This window comes from Anas platyrhynchos, chromosome 25, assembly GCF_047663525.1.
Source record: "Anas platyrhynchos isolate ZD024472 breed Pekin duck chromosome 25, IASCAAS_PekinDuck_T2T, whole genome shotgun sequence".
Taxonomy (NCBI): Eukaryota; Metazoa; Chordata; class Aves; order Anseriformes; family Anatidae; genus Anas; species Anas platyrhynchos.
Window position 1 is genome coordinate 3,053,843 of NC_092611.1, and position 23,101 is coordinate 3,076,943.

The window sequence follows — 23,101 nt, forward strand, 5'->3', positions numbered from 1 at the left end:
GGCAATGGGGGGGGGGGGAGGTGTGTGAGTGGCACCCTGATTGTGTGCAGCCCTGCCGTGTGTCCCTGGGCCATGTCCTGGTGTCCCTGCGCTCATGTCCCCGTGTTCAGGTCCCTGTGTCCTGAAGTGTCACTGTGCCTGGGCTGCATCTGTGTCCTCATGTCCCCGAGTGCCCCCGCCCACGGCTCTTTGCCCACAGGCACCCCAGCTCCTTGCTCCAGGCTCTGTCCCCGTGTCCTCAAGTGTACCTGGGGGCTGTGTTCCTGGGCTCATGTCCCGGTGTGTGTGTCCCCAGGTGCCCCAGCACATGTCCCAGGCTCCCTGTCCCTCCCCGCCCTTACCTGCTGTGTCCCTGCTGTGGCTCCCCACGTCCTGGCTCCTGCAGGGATGGAGCTGTGGGGCCCTGCCAGCGGCTGCCCCTGTGCCTCAGTTTCCCCGTGTACCGAGCCCCCATGGTGGGGTCCTCACCCCTGCAGCCTCCCCACCCTGGGGACACCGCCGCACACCCCAAGCTCCCGGAGGAAGGAGGTGTCACAGCAGGAAGAAGGGCACGGGAAGCAGTAGCATCCTTGTCCTCGTCCCCTCCCGGCGCGGCCATCAGCCCAGGCGTGCCACGAGAAACACCTCTTGTATTGCCCGCGATACAGCGCGGCGAGGCCCTTCCCGGGGGTGCTTGGGGGGTCCCCGTCCCCGCTGGCGTGTGTCTCCCCATCCCACCCCCCATCCCACCACGACGGGACCCCCCCCGAAATGGACTCTATAATTATGGACACCAAACACCAAGAAGGAAGGAAAGGAGCCAGGGGCGAGCGGAGCGGGGAAGCGGAGGCGAGCGGATGGGTGGGTGCAGGGGGGGGGCGTTCGCTGGGACGGCGGTGGCCCCAAGCCCCCTCCCCCCCCACACCTTTTGGGGATGGCGCCGCATCCTCAGCAGGGTCGTGCTCAGTGTGCAGCGGTCCCGTTCCCCGCTGGCACAGCCCTGCTCGGGGGGCCAGGTCCTGGCTCTCCCACCACCGGCGTGACCGTCCCAGTGTGGAGAGCCCCCGGCCCGCGCCCCACGGGCATCCCCGGGGTTCAAACGTGTGTCTGCATCCGCCTCTGCAGGGGCCGGCTGGGGTCCGAATTTTGGGACGAGGACTGGGAATGGTGGGAGGAGGACGCGGAGGCTTTGCTGGCCTTGTCGAACTGCACGTAGCCGTCCTGCTTGCCGCTGCTGCTGATGCTGCTGTCGCACTGCGTGTCGAGGAAGGAGCTGCTGTCGCTCATGGAGCCGCGCTGGAACTCGCGCTCGCACAGCTCGATGGAGCTGCTGCCCATGCCCAGCACGAAGCGCTGGCTGTAGTCGTAGAGGCGGCTCTGCCCGCTCAGCGTGCTGTAGATGTTGGTGAAGGACATGCCCGTGGGCACCCGCTGCTTGCCAGCAGGGCGCAGGTCCGCCGGGCAGCCCGACAGCGAGATGGTGGGCGTTGAGTGGTGCTCCTTGAAGGTGTTCACGCTGTAGTAGCCGTTGGTGGGATCCTGCGGGGTGGTGGTGGTGTTGGTGGGGATTGGGGGCAGCCCAAACTCCCTCCAGCTCATTGGGGTGGGATAGGGATGCCCTCCACCACCCAACCTGGCTGCAGCATCTGAGCATCTCCCTGTGTGGCCAATTCCCCCTTCTTCTCCCCCCTACCCTGATCCTGGCACACACCTTGATTTATTTTTCTTGTCCCCAGAGGGTGCTGGGACCAGCAGATGGCACCGGGGGTACCACAGCATCCCTCCTGGCATGGGGACAGAGGTCACCACGGGAGCCAAGGGGTGGCATATGGCAAGGGAAGGGCTGATCGTGCCCCATGGCTGGCACAGGACCACGCCGGCACCCGAGGGACACAGGGGCACCTCCATCTGCAGGGCTGGGGACAGAGGGTGGCTCTGTCCTGGGGCCTGGCTCACCTTCAGGTTCTGGAACTCCTTCTCCTCCTCCTTGAGCACCTCGAGCTGCTTCAGCACCGAGTCCTGCTGGAACTCCCCCCGGTCCATCTAGGAAAGGAGGCAACTGGGCATGAGCACCCCCAGCCCTGCTCCTGGCGGTGACTCCAGGAAGGACTTGCCCAGGGCCACTCTAGCAGGGCATCATCACACCTCTGCACAGCTGATGCTCTGCTCACAAGTTGCTTTCTTCCCCTCTGGCCAGGACCAAAAAGGCTGAGCTGATGCAGAGGGTGAATTATTCACAGCTGTTGTGGCTGCGAATTGCTGACAGTGACACCCCTGTCCAAAACAACCCCCAGAATGTCTTTTTTATTTTTTTTCCTCCTCCTTTCTCATCCTTTCCTCCTAACCTGAATTTGGCTGCTAGACAACTTCTCAGTAAAAAAAATAAAATCCCAGATGGGTTTTGGCATGTCCTTAATGCCATAATTAATGTGAAATCCTTATTTTATTTTATTTTAAATTCTTGATTTTGGCTTCTCTCAAAATATTCGAGTCCTGGAGGCTTTACCCAGCCTTGCTGGGAGTGGTGCCGGCAGGGACCGGTCAGGAACTGACACCTTGGGGTTGATTTCTGTTCGCTGCTGCTCTGGATATGGATGCTGCCGCCCAGGCGCACCGGCCTCACCAGGGCAGCCCCCTCCTCCCCGCCTCATTATTTCTTCTTTTGAAGGCTAACCACAACTGGGGGCAAGGTGTGCGTTAATTAGAATACGACTTTAATTATCCGTACTTCAGAAAGGTGGGTCTGTGCAGACGCTGAATAATTATCGGCCAATTTCTCAGCTGCCTTTTATCTCTGCCTGCACGGATCGCGCAGCTCTGGCTCATAGAGGCGCCGAGCCCCGTCCCGCTTGCAGACCCAGGGCTGCACAGCCGGCCTGCCCGACTCCTCCGTGTGTGCCTGCTCTTTTTTTCCCTCTCTTTTCCCTTTTTAAAACGGTAAGTGGTTGTGGAAATTCACCCTGCAGCGCTTTCTGTTCATCTTCTGAAAGCCTTTGATATGGCTATTAAATGCAATAAATTAAAGTACCTGAGTTTTTCCAGGAAAAAAAAAAAAAAAAAAAAAAAAAAGAAAGCTTGTAAGAGCCATTGATTTAGTAGGATAAACACACGTGTCACCAAGCACGAAACTCAGGGCAGCTGAACCTGCAGCACGAGGGGCCCCTAAATCCCTGCAGGACGGCTGCAGGAGGCTGCACATGGCCGTACAGGCTGTGCCCAAAGGATTTCCAAGTCCCCGATGGAGAAACCCCTTCTCCTCTCGCATTTTGCTGGGGTTCGGTGGTGACTGGGGGCTGGAGCAGGGCAGGGCAGCACACCCGCCAAGGCAGGGTCCCACTGGTGCCTTGCAACACCAAAGTCGAGTGGTGGCATGGGTTTTCTGGGGGTCTTTTAAGGCATTTCATGGTGCCTCTTGCCATGGTGATTTGGGGCGCTCCTATTGCCCATTGGGGACCTGCCTGTGCCCAGGGCTGGGGGGGGCTGGGGGCTCCCCCGGGGGTGTGGTGCTGCAGTGAGCCCCTGCACCATCAGAGGGCACTGGGTTCCCGTGCAGCACGCGCAGCCGTTCATTTCTAATTCCCAAATTAAGCCATTCATTAACGTGACCTTTATTAAAGCCCGCGCCACGACTTAGCTCAGTGCAATCTCATGCTGTCAATTAGCGGGCAGCGGGGCGCTCGTTTGCGTTCCTTCCTCTCCTTTTGATCCCTGGGTAAACAGAGAGCTTGGGAGTCCCTGACCACGCTCAACCCCATCCCGGCATCCGATGGGCACCGGCCAGGCCCGTGCTGCTCCGGTTTGGCTGGGAAATCAGCCAGAGGGAGGCACGAGCCTTTCTCCATCCTCGGCTGGCAAAGCTCAAGCACGACCCTTTAACCCAGACCTGGGCAGGGGCAGGCAGCTCCTTCCCAGCTCGCCCAAAGTGAGTGGCTTTTGCTACATGTTTTTATTTTATTTTTTCCCCCGCTAAATGGCTTCCATATCTTCTCCATCCCTCTGAGCACAAAAGGGCATCTGCTGCGGAGTGGGCAGCGCTCGGAGTGCTGCGTGACTATCAAATGCCAGCCGAGCTGCTGTATATAAATAGCTTGTTAATGAGGAGGCTCCTCATTCAAACAGGTGGCTACATGTCAATATGCAGAGTGGGGACGAACGTTAACTCCATCAGCGCTATTAATAAGGATTATGAACGCACAGACAGCAGGGGAGGAGGAGGGTAGAGAAAAACGTTCAAAGCAGAGCAGGACATGGGGGCACCAGCTAGGTCCCCATTTCCCGGGGGCAGTGTGCCAGCTCCTAATGCCGCCTGGCAGCACCGGGTGGTGCCAGCTTTGGCATCCCAAGACCAGGGTGCTGCTCTTACTCTCTCCCCCTCCCCATGCCCAAGCCCCACTGCTCCCTCCTGACCCACATGGCTATGGGGTGCGATGCGTGGCATCCGTAATCATTTCGTGCCTCAGTTTCTCTTGCTGCAAAAGGCTCCCCACTGCAAAGCAACATACCAGGTTTGCTATGCTGTTTCCTACAGCCATCAAGGTGACTCCTCAAGGTCGTGCAAGACAGAGAAATGATTCTTAAATATTAAAATCCCAGGCTGCTCCCTTTGCTGGCAAGCCCGCCTTGCTCGCCAGGCTGGGTGTGCTCCAGCACCGCGCTGCCTAATCCTCCGCATGCTGAAGCACTCCCTCATTTAGCTCCGCAAAATGAAGCTGCTTTCATCTGGGATGGTGAATTCAACAGACCGGATATTAAATTCTTTGCTTTCATTACAGGAGACAATATGTTTTTAAAATGGGTCTCCCTGCGGAGTCCCCGGCAGGGTCCCAGCACAGAGGCAGGCGATGAACCCGTCCAGGCTGGCGAGAGCCCTGCCTGGGGGGCTGCCCCCCCCCTTGCTCTGGGTTTAATTATAATGTTTCCTGCTTGTCGGGTAATTGGATGACACTCAAATGTACTTTGAAACTTGCACAGGTCAAACCCTAACAGAGGTGAGGGACGCTGCTTATCAGATTCCTGATAATCCACGGGGTGCTTGAAACATTTCTTGGGAAGAAAGGCAGAAGCACGATGCCCTGGCAGCTGGGCTGCAGGTAGAAATGACTCTTGCCCTGAATTTCTGCTTTTTTTCTCTTTAACTTGGACCTGAGCTCACCTCCTGAGCCAAGGATGTGTGCAGTGGTGGCTGCAGGTGCGACCAAAGTGGGGCTTTGTCCCATGGAGCAGGAGGATGGGGACAAAAAGTGGAGTAAGAATGCCATCAGCCTGGTTTGTTGTTTTCACCATTCTACCCCAAAGTGATGCCAGGGCCCACCTGGCTGCACTGGACCCCGTTTGATTTGGGATGCTCTTGTGTGTTGGTCCCTTTGGGCTCATCGCTGTTAGGAGTATCCCTGGCAGCAGGGAAGTCTCATCCAGCACCTTCAGCCCCATTTCACAGGTGGGGAAACTGAGGCACAGACCCTAATCCACCAGAAGTAACAACCCCATCACCGAGCCGTGACAGCAGATGAGGATAAACCACATCCAAGCTGACGGTGCTTCGCTCCTCTGCTGTCCCTCACCACGGCCAGGCAGCGTCGGAGCCGAACTGGTGTGCTGCTGCCAGGAACCCTGGCATGTCAGGGCTGAACGGAACAAGAGACAAAGCTGTCATTGCAGAAGGCTTGCTTTTTTTTTTTTTTTTTTCTGGGATCACACGCTTTAACGGGAGCTCTTGCCTGCAGCTTCTGGTGGCTGTTTGCTTGCTGGCCTCTTTGGGCTGGCAGCCTTCCTCCGTCTAGAGGGGGGGCACTGTGCTGAGACAACGTGAACATATGCAAATCAGACAGCACGACGTGTCTCCTAAGGTGTTAATGAATTTACAGATGCATGAATAATTATTTGTGAAAAGCACAGAGCACCGTGGAGGTCACAGATGGCTGCAGAATAACAAATGCAATAATGATTTTCAGGAAAAACTAGGGGGAAAAAAAAAAAAAGAGTCGCTCTGCAGCCCAAAACACTTAAGCAGAGCAAAGCACTGTCCATGCCACGGCTGCACCTCCACTCCCGCAGGGCCTGGGACAGAGGGAAGGGGCTGATGTGGAGCTGCCTTTTGTTAACATCTGCATTAATGATCGCGCTGCTCCAGCGCCCAGTGTGTTAATGCAGTTCACAGTTGATATTAAATTGCAAGGTGTTAGGAACATTGTTGAGGGCAAGGAGATAATTTCAGGTTCCACCCTGGGCAGGAAATATCCCGGTGAGCTCAGGAGGTGCAAACGAAGGAGCAGCAGGGGCCACGGTGCTGGTGCAGGGAGGAGGGAGAGCAGGAGGGGATGGGGTGAACAAGCAGGGTGCTGCAGCGCGTTGCCAGAGGGGTCTCAGCACCCACTGCTCGTTAGTAGATGAGTTCTGCAACTTCATCTGCCGGTGACAAACACAGAGCCTGCTCAGGAAGCTGTGCAGCACCTGGGCCAAGGCAGCTCGCTGCCTGAGGAGGCTGCTCCCAGCAGCGAGCAGGGGGAGTGGGGTGAGCACCCGAGCAGGGAAGGGAATTTGGGGAGTGTTTGCTGGGGGTGCTCTTGCCAAGGGCAGATGAGGACAGGGAGGATCTGGTCCATGCAGTGGAGGGGCTATGATGTCTTCTCACCTCCGGGGATGTCCCAGTCAGTGCCAAACTCGCATGGAGACCCAGCATCAGGCTCAGAGACTTTAGGCCATCTCTTCCAGCCTGTTGGATGATGTTGCTCTGACAGGGTTATTTTCAGCTCATGTGTCTCCAGGAAAAGCTTGGCCATGAGAGTGGGGAAATCTCCTCCTCCCCCCAGTCCAGCAGCCAGGCACACTCACTGCTATGCTGTCATGTTGTACCTCACTGTGCTCGATTTTGCCTGCCTTGGTTGCGCTCAAATAGCTTGAATACAGCATGCTGCAACCAAATCACCTCTCAGAAATCTTTCTGATGAGCTAAAACACATGAGCTCTCTAAACCTCTCCCTGTAAGGCATTTTTTCCTGCTATCAAATCAATGTTGTCATTTTTTTCTGCACCATTTCCATCCTGCCAACATCCTTATTGAAACGTGCTCAGCGCCGTGCCGTGCTGCTCCGGTACCAACCTCATCAAGGGCACACGTGGCTGCAGAATCGCCGTCTGGCTCTGGTAAATGAGCCAAGCAAGCACTGCACCCTGCTCGCCCCCACAGTATCCTGCAGGCTCAGATCCTGTCCCTGGCCTCCCATCACCATCCTCATCCCCATTTACCGCTCGTCACTGGTAAGTGTCACTCATCTGTCTTCTCTGCTGAGGCTTCCAGCGTGTTGATGGAGCAGCAATTGGGCAAATTCGAGCAGCATTTGAGCATCTGAGCAGCATTTAGGCAAATCTCAGCCCTTCCTTTGGAAGCTCCCCGGCAGCGCTGTACAGATGGTGGCACAGGGTCCCACGCAGAGGAAACTCCATATTCCCCATCATCTCTGCAGCATGGTCCAAAACCAAAGCCCAGCCTGCTCTGCCCTTCTGCTGAGCAAAGCTGCTTGGCTGATCTAAAAAGAACCCCCCCACAAGTTTTCAGACCCCTTTCCTTCTTCCCTGCCTGGAAAGCAGAGATCCCACTTACAGAGGTCACCTCTGCCTTTGCTGGTCCCTCCTGGGCAAAGCCCCTCTGAGGATGAAGCTCCCAGCACTGAAACCTCTGTGCTTGGCTGGCAGGCTCCATCGCCTCCTGCATCCTCACTTGCTGTACACGTGCACTGCCCAGCAGGGTGTAGTGATGCTTTCAACTGCTGCCCCAAAATCCAGAGGGCGAAAACAACCCAGCAGCCTAGAAAGCAGCCCCTGCTTGCTTCAGCCCTTTCTCCCTCTCACATCTGCTCTTTTCTCCGACCTTTTACAGCTTCCTGGCTTTCTTTGGCTCGACTCACCTCATCATTTGTTCGGCTTGCATTTGTCACCTACAACACGACACCAGCAAGCAGCAGCGGCAGCAGGCTGGGCCTCAGATGTGGAGAAAAGAGGTGCTGGCAGTGAGAGGAGTAGCCCGTGCCCGTGGGGATGTGCCAGTCGTGGGCCGAAGCTGAACTCACCGTGGGGATGAATTTCCTGCTCATCAGCACCCTCCCCTTCCACAGCCCTCCCCAGCGGCAAATCCACTCCACGCTGGGCTGGCCACACACCGCCGGGTTAGCAGTCTGCAAACCACCGTCTGCACGTGCTGCTTTTGCACTTATTAATATCTCAAGCGTATCCAGGAGAGTGCCGTTCGTGCTGGCTAATTACTTTATTATTATCCCGTGTTCACCTACTGTGTGCCTGCTTGCAGTTTGCAGCACTTCCCCCCGCGCGAGGTGGCAAACTTGCTTTGCAATTAGCCCCATGGGCAGCTGGGCTGCTGCAATCAGCCTCAGCCCGTCCTTGCTCCTCATTAGCAAAGTTTCACTTGAGGAGCTTTTACTGCATGGTACCTCAAGAGGAAGGTTTTGGATGAGCACCTTTGCCCAGGGAGGGGATTATGGCACCGCACTGTGTGTGCCTGTGCTCGTTACCATCAAACCCGTTAATTGCTTACAGGGAAGGGAAGGAAACCCTTACCATCAGCTGCTTGATTGTGGGGTGCTCCTCCGTCTCCCTGCCTGAGGCTGGCTCCTTGTGCACAATCTCCACGCGGATATCGTTCTTGGCAGAGACCACACCTTTCAGATCTGGGCAGAGAGGGAGACGGAGAGGGAGAGCGGTTAATGAACGCAGCCGTGCTGAGCACCCTCAGGGACCGGTCTGAGCGCACCCCTAACCCCAGCTCAGTAAGTGCATCAAGACTGGGGAGAGCGATGCTGGGCTACCACAGGGTGCAGGCATGTGAAACCTTCCTCACCATGGAGCTCAGATTTCTAGTTTAACTCCCACGGGAGCTTGGTTAGTCTCTGCTGGACTGCATCAGGAGCCTGGGCTGCCCAAGCAGTCAGGGGATGTTTGTCCAGACTGATGGTCTACAGCTTGAGGAACACATGAAACACCACTCCCAAGGGACCCAACAGCTCTTCCCGTGCACTGGGAAGCCCCTGAGAAAAGTCTTGGGGAGCAGGCACCAAAGGGAAAGTCCAAGCAATTAACAAAGATGAAGCCAGGGCTCTGGGAGAGATGACAAAATCACCCCCGGCTGCTGCACCAAGCAGCCTGTTTCCATGCAGGGCAAGGGGAAGATAGAAATTGTATGGAGAGACTCTGTCTTCCCTGAAGGTGTCAGGCATGCTTTGAAGAAGTCATTTTAGAAAAATTAAACCAAAGACGGCGAGCAGCGGGAAAAGAAACGGCCGTGTGGATCTGAGATGAAATGCAGAGGTGGATGCAAACCCGTGCAGCAAGATGCCAACAGCTCGCGGCTCTGACGTGGGTGCTCAGGCTCCGTGTGCCACGCTGGGCTCCTGCTGCACCACCCCTTCTGGCCCCATGGGGCTTGGGGCTTTCGGATCCACGATGGCTTGGGGCTCCGTCCTTGGGCTCCATCTTCTCCCCTTGGCATCCCTCAGCCTCGGTGCCTGCAGCCCTGCTGCCACCCGCGGGCATCTCCAAGCTGCGTGGCTTTGCTGGCAGGTCTTTACTGCTCTTCGTTGTGGCTCGTTATTTCTTTCTTTATTTTGGCTGGGATGACATTCCTGGTACGGGAGCCTCCATATTTAATCACAAGGAAAAGCTAATTACTGTCTTACACGTCCTGCCCCAAGAGTGTTCCCCCTTAAATAACTCTGGGCTGTTATGCCACCGAAGATACAACAACAGATGTGCCATAAAGTCTTTTTTCCTTTCTTTTCCAGAAAACAAACGGCCTCCAGGCTCGGTCTGTCTGTGCTTGCTGCCGCTCTGCTCTCCCCAAAGCTGGGGTCGCCTCCCCTGTGCCAGGGGTGGTGCAGGAGGTGCCTTCCCCGAGTCACTGCTGGGTCACCTTGTCCCCTCCGTGGGGAGCCACAGGCTGCGGGCTTTGTTTGCAGGCTGCTGCTTTAAATGATGCCACCGCGCTCCCGTATTTGTCCTGGGAGACAAATCTGCAGTCATCCAGGTAGGAAATGAGTCCCTTGCCCTGCATCAAAGCGCTCTGCTGGGCCCATCAGTCCTCAGCTGGTCTCTGCGATACCTCTGCAGGTGTCACGTCGCTAAGTCCTCGCCTCCCCTTCTCAGCACGTGGCCAGACCTCCCCACGGGTACCGATCCCTTCAGTGCAAACACTCCGGCAGCATCTGCAAAAATTGCACACCCCGGCAGCCGAGTCCTGCCCTGCACGGTGAGGGGGGTGCAGGATGAGTTCCTCCAGGGCCAGCTGCTGCCCCTGGGGAGGTGGGAGCTGGGCAGCCCAGCACCCTCTGCTGCAGACCTCCCCAGGGGAGCTGCACTGGAACCATGGTGGAGGAAAGGGGCTTGGAGCGCTGCCACACCACCACGTCCCCGGTTCCCTCTTCCTCATGTTCATGCTCCCGTCGCCAGGGAGGAAAACGCCTTTTATTCCTGATTCTGCCTGGGAACCTCCCAGGGCTGCCTTCAAACAAGCTCGTGGAAGGACGAGCGCCGCTTTGTCCCCCAAAGCCCTTCCCTTCCTCTGCGTGCATCCAGCCTGTGAGTGACTGCTGCCTGAAACCGCCGGTGACGGCTCTGAAAGCTGGCATGTGCACCACATCTCTGATCTGTTGTCATGGCATTCACTTTATACCGTGTGTCCTGCAAAGAGCCCCGCACCATCTGGTTACAGCCAAAAAGGGGGATGTAACGAACCGCATGCTCTGAGCAAGGCAGGGTGTGCGTGTCTGCACCGCGGGGAGAGCACGGCCGATTGCAGCCAAGCACTGACGTGGTAACAGGGCTTGGCCTCCTCTTCCAGGCACTCGAATTGCCCATCATTGCTGAATGAGCTCAGCAAAATTGAATTGGCAAGGTCCTAGCATCACTCCTGCCCGTCAGCAACCCTTCCCAAAAAAGCAAGATTAATGATGGCCCTGGTTTTAATTTGTTACTACTTGCACAAGTTGCTAATGCAGTCTGCAAGAGTCCAAAACGTGGGGGATTGAACAGAGAGAGGCATCGTTACTGCTCTTAAAATTAAACACATCTGTGCTGTGGGAGGCCATGCATTTGTACCCAAACCCTGCTCTGCTTACCCCTCCTTCCCTCTGCCTGTGTCTCTAATGTCCCTTTAACTTGGACTCCCACTGCAGCTGGGCGTCAAATACCGAGTGTCCCATCACACTGCCTGTAATTCCCCACCCAGAAACACACGCTTTATGTCTGCAAATGCGCTTGAAATAGAAGCAGAACAAAGAGGGTGCAGCCTGAGGAGGTTTTTCAGCAGTGGCCTGGCACACCGGGGCGCAGGGAACTTCTCCCCCCCGGACAGCTGATGGCTCCGGGCTGCCCTGAGCAGGTCTGGCACCAGCCCTTTGCCTCTGATGGGTGGGCTTTGCATTCGCCCCACACTTACTTCGCTGAGAGCGGGCACAGCAGAAGGCGACGATGGTGGCCATCAGCACCAGGAATGCCACGCCGGCCCCCACGGCCACTCCGATGATCACCGCCATCGGCACCGACTCTGCAAGAGGAAGGAGAGCGCGGCTGAAGCTGTGCCGAAGGCAGCGGGGCGGCTCTCCCCCTCTGGCGAGCCCCCCCCCGGATATTGGCAAGTGGCTCAGTGGTGAACCTGGGGAGGGTTTTGGGTTCTTCCCCGCTCCCCCCGCAGCGCTTCATCCCTCATCCCTGCGTGGCACTGTCTGGGGAAAGAGACCGAGCCTGGCTCGCTCCCCCGGCCCCGACTTGCTGCTGCTGGCAATGGGATGGGGAGGCGAGACCCGGTGCTGCCACGCTCCCTGTGCCCAGGGAGCAAAGCTTGGAGCTCTGCCACTGCCGTGTGCTGCAGTTCGGACAGGCTCTGGCCTCTCTGTGCCTCAGTTTCCCCTATGTGGTGGGAGGAGGAGGGAGCCAGAAAAGCTAATTGCTTTCAGTAGCGCCACATGGCTCAGTGAATGAACAGCTATCTCTAAAGGGCTGCGGATGGAAAGTGCAAAAGAAGACAGCCTGTTAATATTATTAAGAAAGAGAAATGGCATCAGAGCCGGCTGGGAGAAAGGTTACAGAGCAGGGCTGGTGAAATACAGGGGGATGGAGACCAGGCACTGCGCCCGCCTGCCAGAGGTGACAGCTCAGCTCCACAGAGCGCTACTGGAAGGTGCTGGCCATAAAGCATCTGGGGATGGATTAACCCAAGCACCATCCGTCATGGCCTCTGCCTGCTTCACATCCCAGCCTCTTGCCTTTTTCCTCGGCTTAGCAAGTTTGGGAGGGAAGGAGGGAGAGAAGGCAGACCACGACGGGCGGGCAGGGCCCCCCATCCCACAGCCTGGGGGCAGGGGTCACTGCTCGCCGCCTCCTGCCTGTGGCAACTTCACAGCTGGGCTCCCAGCAGGGATTTCAGCTGCAGCCCAGCCAGCAAAGTGGATTTATTTGCACAGATCCAGGCTCGTGAGGTGTGCCGGGAGGGGAGGTATGAACTCACACTGATGGCAGGAGGGTCAGGTGCTCAGCCCACAAACTGTGCTCCCTCCCTGATCGGTGCCCCCAGGCGCTCTGCCTGCTCTCGGGGTGGCTGCCAGCACCAGCACCAGGTACCGCAGATTGCCTTCACCACCTGCCTCACTCAGAGACCTCCCCGAAAGCAGCAGATGCCTACAGGCCCCCTTTCCTGTTATTTCTAAACACCCCTTGGCCTCTTGTGAACCCGCTACTGCCCCAAAAGGAGGAACCCTTTCCATTGCAGCTGGGTGAGCCCCCAGGAGCCATTATCTACCTACTGGGGGGTTAAATTTGTGCCCTGAATCACACCCATGATGGCACATATGGTGTCTGGCAAAGCAAAGCCTTTCATCCATCCGCTGCCCTCGATCAGTGTGAGACCAGAGCATCCTCTCTGCTTTGGGGAGCTTTGGAGGCAGGAGAGGGGTCAGGAAGCACAGCGTGTCCTGCTCTGAGCTGCTACCTCTGATGGCAGCGAGCTGCTCCAGCCCACGATGGAGCATCCACATCTGAGCATGTTCTCGCCTCCAGCACAGGCTTCCTGCTTGCTTGGCCCCTCTGCCTTATGGAAGGATGGGGTGAATTTCGGGAATGGGGAGAGGTGGTCTGGCAAAGCAAAGCCCAGCGGCCTGATGGGTGACAGATGGGTGATAAGGAAAGCATTTCATACTGTCCTTTGGGGTGGAGCTGGTGCGGAGAAATGGGAAAAAAGAGGTCCTCTGGCCACCTGGAGGCACGGAGAGGACACCAGCCACCCTTCTGCTGAGACCACTGGGACTTTCTGGGCTGCAGGTAAGGTGTTCTCTCACTTTTTGACCACAGATTTCACCCAGGACCCGATCTCAGCACCCTGATGGCTCTGAGCCCTATCTTGAGAACTGCAGAGTGACAAAAAACCACGCTGCTTGAAGTGAGGCTTTTCTGCTCGCACTTGATCTAGAAAGAGCCTTTCATCTTCCCTGCAGAGCTAGTTTAAAGTGATGAAATTTGTGGTTTATACTGAGGCTTTTTGGTTTTTATCTCACTCATGAACTTTCTGCTGGGCCTGCCTATTTCTGGATTTGTCACTTGTCACCATGGCTGGACCAACAGTGACATGACTCCGGCAGCACTTGCTCTGTTCCCTGATCATCCTGCCCAGCCTGCTGACTGCTCACCACCACTGCACTGCAAGAGTTTCCCTGGGGCTCCTGAGTGCTCGGTGAACTCAGGCTCGAGCAGCAGAGCCCCAAGGCACTCATCCTCAAACCATCGTCCCACAAGACACCAGCTGACTCACGGCAAGAAGCCTTTGGGCCTTTCTTCTCCTGGTAGCCTGATGCCACCTGCCAGGTGGTGCTCCTGACAGAGGTGGTAACTTGCTCTTGCTGCAGGATTCTGGCAGATTTTTTATTTTTATTTTTATTTTTTTTTTTCGCCTTGGCTCTCCCAGGGAGATGTGGGGCAAAAGGGTGAGGGGGAAGGAGGTGAGCAGAGAGCTTACTGGCTCTCAGCTTCAGGGCACAGGATCTGCAATTCAGAGCTGAGCGAGCATGAGTAGTGATGGTGAATGATGCCACTTGAGGATGATGGAGAATCATGCAGGGGATGGGGTGGGGAAGGTGCCTGAGGCTCTGCTGGGCTGCAAAAAAATGTGACTGCAAAGGGCCAGAGACAGGGCTGGGACAGCAAACCAGAGCCCAGAGACAACAGCAGTGTGACCCTCCCGGCAAGCTGAGCAAAGCTGACATCTGCAGACAAGCCTGGAAACTTGCACTTCCCCCTCTGGCTTGCCCCATAAGAGCATGTGTGCAATCCCTTTAGGTGCAAAGCATGGCTGTGTAGCCTTATCCCCCTCTCGGCGGCTGGGGACTGGGGCACAGAGAGGCAGGGCGGCTCGCTGGGGAGCACGAAGCCGAGCGGAGACCGGAGCGCCCTGCTTGCCAGCCCCTGCCCGCACTGCTCTGCACCTTCCCTACACCCTGCCTGCCCTGCTGGGGGGAGGACGCGGGGTCCTCAGGCGTGGTAACGGCTGGGGACAATTCACATTCACCGTCAGCTCAGGATTTCCGTACCTGCTTGAATACCAGCTCCTGATTTCATTTCCGTACCTGTTTGAAAATAAAGCAAGTGTCCACAGCCGTGCACAGCCCAAGCGCCCATGCCAGCCTTGGGAGCGTTTCCTGCTCCCAGCGCAGGTCCCCCTGAAGGGGATGTCCTCTGCCACCCCACAGTGTCCCCTGCCTGGGGCAGGGACGTCCCCTCGCAGGAACACCCAGGTCTGGGGGCTCAGGCTCTGCCTGGGACCCCAGCTGGCGGCCGAGAGTTCCCGCCGGCTGGCAGCCGACCTGGAAAAACCACTGGCTCTGTTTGCATTGGAAGAAGCCCAAGGCTAATTTTAAGGGGTTCATTTAGCTCTGATTTAATCTGGACGGCAGCCTTGCCTATAAATCACAGCTTAATGAGAACAATCCACCTGCCTGCCCTGGCATTTAATAAAACAGAAGAGGACTGGAGTCCCTCCAGGAGCTAAGTGTTCCTCACCGTGGAGAGCCCCGAGCCTGGAAATCCCCTGGCCACCCCAGGAATCCCCCAAGGGCAGTGGGGTTCGGCAGGAGCAGCTGTTCCCATCTTCCTATGAATATAAATGATCCTGCAGGCTGCGGCAGGGGCATCACCTTGGGCTGTGGGGCAGGGAGCAAGGGGTGCAGGATTGGACCATGCTGTCCAGCTTCAGCAAGTGGGGCTACAGTGGGTGGCAGTGGCTTTGCAGGGCTTTTCCCACCTCCTGCCCCTCTGCCAGGAGCTGGTACCCTAAGGATGCAATCTGACACGGCTGGAGTGCTTTCTCCATCCTTCCTAGCTTCCTCTTTGACATCCCAAGGGCTTTTCAGAGCACATCCTGCCTCTCGTGGCATCTCCCAGCCCAGCCAGGTGCTAACCCCCAGCAGCCCCCCGGCAGTGATGCCCACCTTGCTCTTTGAGCCGGATGATCTCTGTGTCGGAGCCGAAGCTGTTCCAGGCAGTGCAGTTGTAAATGGTTTGGAAGTCGGCCCGGACGATGTTGCTGATGGTCAGCGTGGAGATGACGCCTTCGTCTGTGCTGACTGTCTCCACCGTGTAGCGCCCAGAGGTCCCAGACTCCAGGACGTTCTCCTTCCAGGACCAAGCCTGCCAAGCAAGAGCGGGGTCAGCCTGGGGCAGGTACTTTGCCCACCCGCCGGGCACCCTACGGCTTGGACAAGCCCCATGGGTCGCTGCGCAGAGGGTGCTACTCACAATCCGGTCTGGCGGAGGGGTGCTGCGGATGAAGCACTTGATCTGCCCTTTCTGGCCGTGCAGGGCGTGCTGTGTCTGTGTGCTGGAGATGATGGGTGGCCCTGCAAGAGAGGAGAGGAACACCGGCTTCACACACGGGCAGATGGAGATGCAGCGTGCTGGTGACAGCTGGAGGTGGCAGAAATGCCAAAGGGCAAAAGGGGACGGAGAGGGATGGAGGAGCAGCTCCCTCACCTCCCGTGATGCACTCAGGGCACAGCTCATGGCACAGAGGGGGCTTTGCTTTAAAGCACTGCTGTTGTTTTTTTTTTTTTGTTTGTTTGTTTGTTTGTTTGTTTTTTGGCAAAGTGCCCTAAAAGCAGTAGGGTGTCCCTATCTCTGCTGCATCCCTAGTGTTGGACCTGAGCACTCAGTGGAAATCTCCTTGGCAAACCCGGCTGCTTGCACCAGGAGCCAAGCAAGAGCCCAGCTCACATGGTAGTCCCCTCCTGTGAGTTTGTTAAGCAACAATTACACTAATTGCTCCCCAGGGGCTTAAGGAAGTGGTAGGGGAAGTGGTAGGAAGTGAAAATCACTACAATTACCCAAAAACCCCGACCTGCATTTTTTAATGCACTGCAGGTAGATGTGTGTTTTTACTCTGGGGTCCACAGATGGGTGTGATGCAAGGATGCTGAGAGCACAGGGGTGTGCTGGTGGGGCACGTCCCTGCTTGGTGGAAGAAGGTTAGGAGAAAAGAGGTGGGAGATGAGAGCGGGTTTGGAGGATATTACCCCGAGGGAGCAGCAGCAGAACGGCAATCCTAATTGCTCTTTATTAGCCTCCTTAATTACAGCAGATTTGCATTTCTATGAGTGGCTTTCTGCTGGCATCAAGGTGGGATGCAGGCAGGGAAAGCGAGGCGAGGTGGCGGGGCTGCCAGCTCTCCCCATGCCCCGGCTTGGCTGGTTGGATGCTGGTTCTGGGCTGTGGTCTCGTTTGTCAGCCTGTCCCTGGGGTTATCAGCAAACACCATCATCTCATCAAACCCGCCCAGACGCAGGTGTCTGGAGTGATGCTGGCCATGTGCAAACATGCTGCAAATGCTCTCAGGCTCTGTCTGAGCAATAATAAGTGGAAGAGCTGTGGCAGGAGCGGTGACAAGAGCCCACACAGGGAGGCCAGCGCAGTGCAGAATCAGGCAGAGCTTCGTCCCGAGCTCAGGTCTCTGTTCAGTCAGAGTGGGACAGCTCACAGTGCTTGTCCTCTCTCCCATCTATCGATCCTTTGTGGATTTGCAAAGCATTTCTCTCTTTTTTTTTTTTTTTTTGACCCTGTGGCTGATATTTTCTTCTAAGAAAGTCTCAGCACGTGGGGTAAAGTGGTGAGAAACAGATTTGTCCTGGGCATTCTCGACCGATCATCCTCCAAGTCACCAAGTTACGACTTTGCCCAATGACCAAAAATGTACTGAAGTGCTAAATTCAACTAATGCATCCAGTTGCTCATTGGCATTACCCCAGTGACACCTTTCTGCGCTCAAGTCTCACCCCCTAAACAATCCCCATGGCAATGCAGCCATATTCTTCTTCTTTTTTTTTTTTTTCTGTGATGCTATGAGGTAAGATACACAGGAAACCAGCTCTGTGTAGGGCACTTAACTAACCAGAGACCAGAAACACCACATTTCCTCTGCCCAGGGGAAAGCAGCACAATTACTGTCCCCAAAAGTCCCACGGTAGGCACACTGGCACAGAGACTGCCTTCACGCATCTTCAGCATGCTGCAGGTCCATGACTGCTGCTTGGGGATGGAGCTGGTGTAAAACACAATCTGGACACTCACTGCATGCTCTGCAAATCTGGAAGTGCTGTGCACGAGCAGCACACATGCCAGTGGCTCGGGAAATGGCTGCGGAGAGCAACTGCTAACAGCAGGGTGGGTCTAAAGCAGGCACTCAGGACTTGTTTTCCACTATTCAGATATAATGCTCATATCTGCATGTTATTGGGCACTTTTTTGCCCCTTTTTATCTGTAAAAAAAATTGTAAAATGTAAAAATTGTAAAAAACACAACATTTTGTTGCTGCTTTCTGCCCAAATGGGCTTCTCAAAGATGATCTTCTTGGCACGCGTTCTCCTTTATCCACCTCCGAAAACTTTAAAGGAGCTGGCCTGGGTCTCCGGAGAGTCTGCCTTACCCCTTGCTTTGCCAATATTATAACAAATCCCTTGGGGCTTTGGCTGCTTCTGCTGACACGCAGCAGGATCTCCCCATACACCAGGGGTGGCACAGGGTGCGTGGTGTAAGCATCCTGGTCCCTCACCTCGTGCTAGGTGATGCTGCTCGCCTACACTGATGGCTGATGAACCCACAGCCAGCAGTACCAAAAGCAGCGATAGGGTCTGTATGCCTAAATTAATAAAAAAGCTGTCTTCTTTCTATTTCAGTCATTGCATGTTACTTACAAATTCTGTGAGTGCACCAAGACTGGGTGACACTAGAGAAAAATGGCTTAATAATCATAAAAAGGATCATTTTCCCCAAGGAGAGTGGATTTTAAATGGCACAAATGCCAACGGCTCTGGGTTTTATTATTGCTTGAGGAGTTCAGAGTCAAAGGCTTATCATCATGATAATAGCAGATGACTAAAGACCATTTGTGAGATGAACATGCCCGGGAATAATAGCACAGAGCTGCAGCCTCGTTGCGTTCGAGGCCGGTGTTTGATTCTCCACCGGGCTCTGGCTCCCTGTGAAAGCTGCCAGTCCCTGGCTTGGCATGGAGCTGAGCTCAAGACAGCCCGCCGGCAAGGAAAGGCTTTAAACAATGTTGCTATGGATATAAATGACAGAGCTATTGGTTGCGGTTATTTTTAGCGTGCCGGTGCCAATTTATTTGCGCCATCCCGGAGGCTTGCACAAAGGAGAAGGCGGCTTGCTGGCTCAGGAGCATCACAGGATGGCTGCAACTTCTCCATCCTGCTCAAGGCCATGTGAACCAAGCCCTGCTGATGCTGAAAACGGCTTGATGGGAAGCGTGGTTTGGTCCTGCAAAGCCCTCATGGCCAGGAGAATGGAGCGGCTTTGGCTTGCGCAGGGCTGGAAATCAGGCTGCAGCCGATGTATTGCAGTGCCACAAGCTCCTTGCTGCCTTCTTGCCTCTGTTGCTCCAGCCCTGCCAAACACAGCCCATCTGCATAATCCTCCTGCCCACTAGTGAGGCTCTGAATCCTATCTGCATCCTTCCAGGCTCGTGGCCTTGTGCCCCGGTGCTGGGGGAAGGCAGCTCTGGGCTGCTGCAGCTGTTCTGGGAGTGGGTGCGGGTGCAGCCGGGCCAGGCTGGTGGGCTCAGGGCGAGTCGCTGGGTAGTGGGATCAAGCTGGGTGGGATGGAGCTCCTTCCATCGGTGTCCCTGTGCTTTGGGACAGACTGACCCGCCAGGCTGTGCCACCAGCCCAGACACTTCCAGGTCCCTAACCTGACCGTGATGAATCCCAGCCTATGGAGAGAGGCACCCGATGGTCTTGAGACAATTGTGTCACCCGCTGGATTTAAAATCACTTGAAAATAGGAGGCGTTCAACTTCCCCTCTCAAATTGCAGTGCAAAAGGCTTGCAGAAGAATTCATTAGCAGGATTAGATGTGCCGTGTTGTGAGATGCTCCATTAGATGCAATGTGCTGTGCTGACGGGGGCTGCAGATGCTCCAGCTGTGGCACTCAGCCCCAGGATGGGCACCACACCTGGGGACACAGCTCCAGGGCTCTGCTCCTTGCCTGAAGGGTCGGGAGCCCACAGCGGCCCTGAGACATGCGGCTGTCCCCTGGGGGTTGCAGCAGCCCCTGCCACCAGGAAGGGGTGCTCCCGAGGGGCTGCCCCACGCTGTGCACCATGAGCAGACCCCATCCCGCTGGGCGCCTCACTCCACGCTCACAGCAGGCAGCGACTAGTAGGTGCTGGGAAAGGAGCAGGTTCTTTGTTTGGGCTAATTTGTTGCTTTGTTTTCTGCAAGCTATTTTAATTGTAATTAAAACCCAGCAGCCGGCAGGGAAGGAGCATGCAGGCGTCGAGGAGCTGAGTGGAAGTCAAGGGAGTGGTTGGGTTTCAGCATCCCGCTGCGTTGCCCTTGGCTTCCCTCCCTAGCATTATCTGCATTCAGAACTAATGCTGTGCCACTTCCCTGCTTATTTTCCTCTCTTTGTGACAGTGAGCAGGGACTGAAGCCTGCCAGTTTGTCATGCAGGTGAGAGACGATGCAAAATTCCTCCTCTGTTTATACCATTTGCAGCCCGCCTAGCTCCATCCCTTCATGCAGGGCACATCCAGGCTGCAATTCATAACCGGCTGCTGCAGGGTCCTGGCCAGGGTGCCCTCAGCCTGCAGGGCTCTGGGGTGCTTCCCAATTCCCCAGCAGGGTGAGGGAAGGGCCTGCTCCTGGCACTGTGCCGGGGTAGCCCCATGCAGCCACAGGGGGTTCAAGGCACTGTTTGCTCCCTTGGGTGCTTCGAGCGAGTGATTATGCTGCCAGCCTCGGATCCAGGCTCAATTCCCAGCTCTCTAGCTGTACAACAGAGACAACAGCGCTCTCCGACCTTGCAAGGGTTTTGCAAGATAAATCTATTAAAGATTTAAAACGCCAGCTCCCAGCTACTCAATAACCCCCCGCTGATAATATGGAACCAAGTGGGTCTTAGCTAATCCCACAGGGCGGGAGCCTCTCTGATCCCACCCCTTGGGATTTGCTCCCGAAGAGACAACCCAAGGGGGTGATTCTAAATGCACTGCCACAAGCTGATGAGAACACCGGGAGGAATAGCAAGAGGGAAGCCAGAGGTACCGTTGACAGTGAGCGTCACCTCGCGTTCCCCTGCGCCGACCCGCGGTACCACGGCTCGGCACACGTACTTCCCGGCGTCTTCCTGGCGGACGGACTTGAGCGTCAGCTTGTTCTCATTGCTAAGGACCTGGAAGAGAGGAGGAGGCTGCTTTCAGGGTGAGCGATGGGAAGCTGAGCAGGAGATGTGGGTTACAAGCTCAAGGGCAGCTCAGGGAAAACAGGGATGAGGGTAAGTGCAGTTTTAAATGGCGTGGAAATAGCACTGCTGTTGACCAAGGAATAAGGAAACCACCAAGTCTGTGGGGAAATAAAAGTCCTGATCCATTCACCTGAATTCTTGCAAGCTCACTTTTGCAGGAAGTCCCACAAGAGCTCAAGACAAAAGAGAAAAGCTTTGGTGCTGTTTCCTGGGCAAGCTTTGGCACAGCTGCCTTGTAACCAGGAGCAGAAAAGCCTTCCAGAGAAGCGTGCTCCACACTCTCAGTTCCAAGTTTTCAGGGACCAAGCCTCGTTCAGGTGCAATTTCAACCCCAGAAGTGTGTGTGTGTGGGGGGGGGCAGCCTGGAGAGCTGGCAGCCGCCTGGATGGCCAGGAAATTTGGGCTGGGTTTGGTGAGCCCCAGCTGCATGGAGGAGACCGGCTGCAGCATGGTTATCAGCCACCCTGCCCTCCTGCCCTGGCCATGCAATCAGCATCGTGAAAATTCACAAAAAGCTTCGTGAAACCCTGGCAAGTGCTGAAGCAGAGGGATCTGGCTGAGGACATCAGCAGAATCCCTGTGCTGGTGGCATTTAAAAGATGTGGCTTTTGAGCAAGTGCTTCCAATTCCCATGCTGGAAATGCATGCCCCAGGGGCTAACTCCTCCTGTTTGCTCTCCTCTCCCAGGACTTTGCAGGCTTGCAGGCTGGGGCCAGCCCCTCACCTCCCCATCCTCCCAAAATGCTGCAAGGTGCTCATGGCCAAGGGCTGAGCTGGAGCTGCTCATCTTCAATGCGGGCAGAGCAGATGCAGCCTGCGAATGCAAATGTTCCTTGGGAAAGGGCTCTTCCTGTGCTCAGTGGGCGTGCAACAAGACAGCAAATAATCTCAGTGGCCCTGCAGCAAGGAGAAGGGGACCCACACCTGACAGCCAGAGCTGTGAGCCTGGGGGGGGTTACAAAGCAGCACCCCCTCCCCAGGGCTGATGGAAGCAGCTCTGCTGAAAAGCTCCAGCAGCTCTGCTGGGCTAAACCAGGTGGTCCTGAGCCCCGAGGCTTCAAGCCAGCATAGTTTGGCCACATGGAAGGGGAGAAGGCAGAGCTGCGTTATGATGGACAGGCCCTGGAGCACGGCTGGGGCTGGGCAGGGTCAGGATGCCCCTGTCCCCCTGTGCACGGCTCCTGCCACCACTCTGCAAGTTCCAGCAGCTTTGAGAAAATGAAATAGCAGCTTATGGTGTGAGAGCACTGCCTGCCTTCAAATAATGGTAACAACTGAGAGAAACAACAGCCACAGCCGAGGGATGGGAAACCACCCAGGGATTACGGACACAGTGGGATTCCTTAGCTAATTCAAGCTATCAGCTCTCCCAAGTCTGTGATTGCTTCCCAGGAGATATTTTTCTTGGAGGTCATGGTGGTTTGGGAAAAACGCCAGCAGTGAAGGCAGACGACTGCCTCATGCACGCGTGCAGCGTTGGCGATGCCCGCTCTGTGTGCCAGGAGCAGAGGCACAGAGGCACAGCCCGTGCACCTCACCTGGCACAGCCTCATTGCCTTCAGCACACATCTGCCTGGATGAAGCTGAGAGAAACTTTCAGACACAAGGCTGCGTGCCCCTCACAGGTGGGTTTCACTTCTCAGCCCTCCTTTAGCTTAACAGGCTCTGCTCAGCCCTCCTAATGGCAAAGGGGGGATCAGAGCCTCTCGCGCCTCCCTGAGCTGCAGTTAATATTTGCAAAGCTCCTTACACTTCTCAGGACAAAAAGGATGTGGAGAAGCCTTCCAGGCCAGACCCAAGTGAGCAGAGTTGAGCATGTTGGGATGGGATCTCCTGGTCTTGCCTCCTGAGCTCTGAGCAATGTCACGCTGGTCCTGCGTGGGTGAGTGATGCCCTCTGCTTAATCCCGTCTCAATCCAGCCTCTGCAAACCCACCCTGAGGGCGATGTCCCTAGGACTGGGTGGCAGTGATGGCACCCTGGCAGAGCTCTGGCTGCCCCTTTGCGCTTCCCACCCGGGTGCCCCACCAGCCTCGTGCCCCCAGCACCCTGGCAGCGACTCTCACCACGCCTGAGCCCCGCTTCATCCAGACGATGGTGAGGGAGGGGTTCCCCGTCCAGGCGCAGTTGAAGACGGCGTCCGAGCCCAGGTCAACGAGGAGGGACTGTGGTTCTGTCGCCATCCTGGGCCCGACTGTGCAGAGGAGACCAGCATTACCACTAGCGAGGGACTGTGCCACGCAGAAGCCCCCAAACCACAGAGGTCTCGGTGCCGCAAGAAGCAGGGGAAGGTCTCCACATACCCACGGCCCACAGCCA

General features: G+C 56.2%; 1 protein-coding gene across 3 annotated transcripts in view; it reads right to left on the bottom strand.

The window, feature by feature from the left end:
• Window positions 1-32: 32 nt before the first annotated feature.
• The window catches only part of KIRREL3 (kirre like nephrin family adhesion molecule 3), a 314,724-nt gene continuing 291,655 nt past the window's right edge, over window positions 33-23,101 (bottom strand). For 2 of the 3 annotated variants that reach the window (XM_027444097.3, XM_027444095.3), the window contains 9 exons: window positions 22,849-22,976; window positions 20,585-20,711; window positions 15,766-15,866; window positions 15,459-15,657; window positions 14,562-14,597; window positions 11,423-11,530; window positions 8,551-8,660; window positions 1,936-2,022; window positions 33-1,518 (listed from right to left, as the gene is read on the bottom strand). In XM_027444097.3, the coding sequence (XP_027299898.1) occupies window positions 1,075-1,518; window positions 1,936-2,022; window positions 8,551-8,660; window positions 11,423-11,530; window positions 14,562-14,597; window positions 15,459-15,657; window positions 15,766-15,866; window positions 20,585-20,711; window positions 22,849-22,976 (1,340 nt within the window). In that variant the 3' untranslated portion in view covers window positions 33-1,074. The remainder of the gene's footprint in view (window positions 1,519-1,935; window positions 2,023-8,550; window positions 8,661-11,422; window positions 11,531-14,561; window positions 14,598-15,458; window positions 15,658-15,765; window positions 15,867-20,584; window positions 20,712-22,848; window positions 22,977-23,101) is intronic. The other variant, XM_027444096.3, reaches the window with a different exon arrangement.